We start from the raw sequence: 1145 nt of genomic DNA on the forward strand, positions 1-1145 counted from the left end.
TGTCCCCGGCTCACCCGCAGTTTGTGCTCCTTCCTGTTGACGATGACGGCGGTGATCTGCTGGTCCATGAAGATGAGGATGGTGACGAGCAGGGCGGGCAGGGCGCTGGCCAGGTACACCCACCACGGGTTCTTCCCGAACGGGAACACGAACCAGCCCCGGTCCAGGCGCGTGGGCTGCGGGACACGGCGGGGTCGGCGTTGGGATTGGGAGTGGATCGGGATTGGGAATGGGGATTGGGAATTGGGATTGGAAATGGGGATCGGGAATGGGGATTGGGAATGGATCGGAATCAGGAATTGGGATTGGGATCAGGGTCGGTGTTTGGATTGGGAACGGATAGGGATCGGGAATTGGGATTGGGAATGGATTGGGATCGGGAATTGGGATCAGGGTCAGGGTTGGCATTGGGATTGGGAATGGATCAGGAATTGGGATTGGGAATTGGGATCGGGATCAGGAATTGGGATCAGGGTCAGGGTCGGTGTTGGGATTGGGAATGGATCAGGAATGGGAATGGGGATCAGGAATTGGGATTGGGAATGCATCGGGATTGGGAATTGGGATTGGGAATTGGGATTGGGGATCGGGAATTGGGATCGAGGTCAAGTTCGGCGTTGGGACTGGGATCGGGAATGGGGATTGGGAATGGATTGGGATTGGGAATGGGGATCGGGAATTGGTTATTGGGATTGGGAATTGGGATTGGGAATGGATCGGGATTGGGGTCAGGGTTGGGAATGGGGATCGGGAATTAGGATTGGGAATGGGGATTGGGATCAGGGTCGGGATCAGGCATGGGGATCGGGAATTGGGATTGGGAATGGGGAATCGGGATCGGAAATTGGGGTCAGGAATCGGAGTCAGGAATTGGGATTGGGAATCGGGATCGGAGTTGGGAATTGGAATCGGGAATGAGGAATTGGGAACAGGAATGGGGATTGGGAGACCTGAGGGTGGGGATTGGGAAGACCCCACAACCTCACCCCACAGCCACCCCTAAATCCCGCACCCGAAACCCCAAATCCCGCACAGGGATCCCCGTGTTCCCCTCGGAATGGGGGAATCCTCCTGGAATGGAGTTTTATGGTTTTTTTGAGATTTTATGGATTTTTTGGGGGGTTTCATGGAATTTTTTTTCTCCA

At 55.0% G+C, this 1145-nt stretch overlaps 1 protein-coding gene across 1 annotated transcript in view; it reads right to left on the bottom strand.

Moving 5' to 3' along the window:
• Window positions 1-14: 14 nt before the first annotated feature.
• The window catches only part of LOC130586953 (electrogenic sodium bicarbonate cotransporter 4-like), a gene marked incomplete at its 3' end in the record, with an annotated part of 33294 nt that continues 32163 nt past the window's right edge, over window positions 15-1145 (bottom strand). The window contains exon 14 of the mRNA XM_057387889.1: window positions 15-176. Within this exon, the coding sequence (XP_057243872.1) occupies window positions 15-176 (162 nt within the window). The remainder of the gene's footprint in view (window positions 177-1145) is intronic.

Source organism: Malurus melanocephalus, unplaced genomic scaffold, assembly GCF_030028575.1.
Source record: "Malurus melanocephalus ecotype Western Australia unplaced genomic scaffold, MMel_1.1 scaffold_1422, whole genome shotgun sequence".
NCBI classification, from domain to species: Eukaryota; Metazoa; Chordata; class Aves; order Passeriformes; family Maluridae; genus Malurus; species Malurus melanocephalus.